At 44.4% G+C, this 3395-nt stretch overlaps 1 protein-coding gene across 1 annotated transcript in view; it reads left to right on the top strand.

The window, feature by feature from the left end:
- The window catches only part of eif4g3a (eukaryotic translation initiation factor 4 gamma, 3a), a gene marked incomplete in the record, with an annotated part of 46825 nt that overhangs the window by 33259 nt on the left and 10171 nt on the right, over nt 1–3395 (top strand). Inside the window, 4 exon segments of the mRNA XM_035661290.1 lie at nt 23–178; nt 648–845; nt 1533–1679; nt 1799–2035. Of these exon segments, the coding sequence (XP_035517183.1) occupies nt 23–178; nt 648–845; nt 1533–1679; nt 1799–2035 (738 nt within the window).

Below are 3395 nucleotides of genomic sequence, written 5' to 3'. Positions count from 1 at the left end.
TTCTCTTTCACTCCGTCCACAGCTTATGAACATTGGGGCGCGGCGGCCTCCACCCAGGAAGATCATCATGAACGTGTCGGTGAATGATGATGTTCAGCTGAAAAAATCAGAGAATGCCTGGAAACCTGGCTTGAAGAGGGAAAGCCCTGCAGATGATCCCGAGATTCAAAAAACACAGGTGGGTCCAACTGTACGCACAGACATGTACACAAACACACATTAAATTAAGCGTAATATATCTTGGTTTCTGTAATTGTAGCCTTCGATCACAGGGACAAATGATGTACATCATTCCCTGAACCTGCACTGTCTTTGGTGAAAGTGCTTTTAAAGTTTTAGGATTAAGGACTGTTTCACCACTGAATGTCCTGTGACTGAATACTGCTAACTCATTGCCTGATGTAATTTCCTGTTAGTTGTAAGCCTTTTGGTTGTTTATGTGATTTGTTTTATGCTGCCTTGTCTTCACGTTGTGTCTGTTGTTGTTTTTCTTTCATCTAAAACCAAAATGAGTGTTATATACTCTGGAAATGGTGTCTTTATCAAAAACTACAGCCCTCTAACTGAGTTAGATTTTAATGATACGTCAAAGATGCTCTCCAAATAACATGATTGATTAACCGCCCCTTATGACTGATTCCCCTCAGGAGCTCTTCAGGAAGGTACGCAGCATCCTGAACAAGCTCACGCCTCAGAAGTTCAACCAGCTGATGAAGCAGGTGACGGACCTGACCATCGACACCGAAGAGAGGCTCAAAGGGGTCATCGACCTGGTCTTCGAGAAGGCCATCGACGAGCCCAGCTTCTCCGTGGCCTACGGAAACATGTGCCGCTGCCTCGCCACGGTAAGCAAGTCAGAACGGTTGAAGCACGCCGACCTCGGGGCAGAAAAGAAGCGTGTTTGTGTTTCTAAGGTCAATGGTTTAAATAATTCAACTGATCTGGAGGATCTTGAAGGGGGAAGTGAATAAATAATCGTACCTCAACTATCTGTGGTCCATTTAAAGGGGACGTTTTCCTAATTCAACAGACTGCAGGTTACTGTAGGCGTGTGCATCGTAACTGAAACCAATGTAATTTGCATCTTAATGTACATTCAACAACTCGCTAAATGTTTAAGCTGCGAACGGATCGATGGGTTTAGATTCACCTCTGCCTTGATGCAATATAATGTGGCGCGACACAGCACAGGTCAGTACAATGTGACGATATAGTGTGCAACATTTTCAGATGTGCACACGCATTATCGTAAGTAGTGGGAGATGAAAAGAAGGCTGCTGTTGTGTTGAATTTGGCGAAAACATGAAATAAGTCGTCTTTTAATAATTCTTTCAAATGGGTCGCTGTTCATTAAAAATGGATTTCAGCAATGAGGAGCTTAAAATAATCACACACACACGGAAATGGAAATGTTGGCATGTATGAGACAAAGGTGTGTTTTGTGCAGTATTTCCTGGTCTTCAACATTATACATTTGTCTAAAGTACTTGTGTTTCTTTACTTTATCTTCTCTGTCTCCTGTCCACGTACAGCTCAGAGTGCCCATGACAGACAAACCCAACACCACAGTGAACTTTCGCAAGCTGCTGCTAAACCGCTGCCAGAAGGAGTTCGAGAAAGACAAGGTGGACGATGTGGTGTTCGAGAGAAGGCAGAAAGAGCTGGACTCTGCTGCGTCGGTACGTGGTCTATGAATTACTCAACGCCGGCTGTACCCAAAACATTTTTAAAGAGAGAGAGAGAAACTCAAAGTCTTAAAAAAAAAAGTATTTGTTTGATGTTTCCTTTGTCCCCTCAGGCCACGGAGCGTGAGCGGCTTCAGGAAGAGCTGGAGGAGGCCAAGGACAAGGCCCGGCGGCGTTCCATCGGCAACATCAAGTTCATCGGCGAGCTCTTCAAGCTCAAGATGTTAACAGAGGCCATCATGCACGACTGTGTTGTTAAGCTGCTGAAAAATCACGACCAGGAGTCGTTGGAGTGCCTGTGCAGGCTGCTCACCACCATCGGCAAGGACCTCGACTTTGAGAAGGCCAAGGTGAGGCAGAGAATAAAAGTTGATTCTACGAAGTGAGCCTGAGTGGTTAAATACGTTGTAGGATTGTGATGAAACATTTTAGAAAATACAGTTTTGCTGCTTTCTTGCCACAAATTATATAAGCGGGCGATGTCCCCTACAGTTAATACGAGTCTACAGCCAGCAGCTGCCAATAAACGTATTAAAAAAAGGTTAAATTATTCCTTTAATTTGTGACAGGTAGCTTCATTGCTACACAATTGATTAAAAAACATTAAATCAGAATCCAGAGACTGTGTGTCAGACATCCTTCAAACCAAGGTGTCTGTAATTGTACAGTCTAAATATTATATTTAATTAGTGTGTTTAGGAGGTCAATGCCGTGTAGGGCTGTCACTTGCAGTTGTATTGCGTCATACATACTGGCACAACCTCAAGGCTGTGAATGTCTAGTCGTTCATAACATATTTAGAGGCTCACTGGCACTGGTGTCAGACCTCGAACCGGCTGGATGTTTGTCTCTGGCTGTAATAAAAACAAGACTCAAATCAAAAGTAATTCAGCCGGGATAATGTCAGAAGGTGAACACCCGTTATTTGACATCAATACAGTGTGTTTCCGCCTGTCACCAAGATAAATCCCTCTACGTTGGTTGGTTACTTGGCATGTGAGGTGATTCTGATCTACGGCAACACGGTGGTGGTGAGAGACATGAAAGAGAAAGTTCAGGTGGGATTCGATCCCACGCCGGCTGGGCTACATTCGGTTCCAGAGGCAGAAGCAGGAACTGTTCATGCAGGGAACGGGAATATCCCCAGAGTGGATGCTCTGCTGTAAACATCAGCGACTCCCAGCTGGACACAGCGAGAGTCTTCAGATCCTTGGAGAGACAAAGCTGACCCCGAAGGCCTCTGCTGCACTGTGGATGTGTCACCGGTCACCCTGCAAATAGGAAACTGCTGCGACCTCAGCGTTACAACTTCATTCTGCTTCCTTTTCCTTTTCTGTTTGCTGCTTTGCACCGTTGAGCAACATGAAAGCGCCGGTTTTTACAGTAAATCCTACAGAATGTGGTCATAAATCACCCCTCTTGTCCTTCAGATGAGTTTCATCCGGTTTAATGTGGTAATTTTCTGAACACGGTCGTTTTAATGTCGGGCCATTACGCTGAATTGGATCTGTTCTTTTTTTGGACTATTACAGTTTTTGTTCTGCCGTTTCCCAAAATGTTCCAATTTAATCGGGGGGCGGTCGGGACCGCTCCTGCGACGAGTAATAAACCGAACAATCAGTTTAGTAAAATATGTGGAAACCCCTGAAACCTGCTGTCCAGTAGATTGAAGGGAGAAATATCGAATTTAACCTTCATGTCTCAAATTAA

This window comes from Morone saxatilis, unplaced genomic scaffold (assembly GCF_004916995.1).
Source record: "Morone saxatilis isolate NCDOM2014 unplaced genomic scaffold, NCSU_SB_2.0 Contig18, whole genome shotgun sequence".
Classification (NCBI taxonomy): domain Eukaryota; kingdom Metazoa; phylum Chordata; class Actinopteri; family Moronidae; genus Morone; species Morone saxatilis.
The sequence above is the reverse complement of the archived record's forward strand: the minus strand, read 5'-3'. Positions and strand labels throughout refer to the sequence as shown.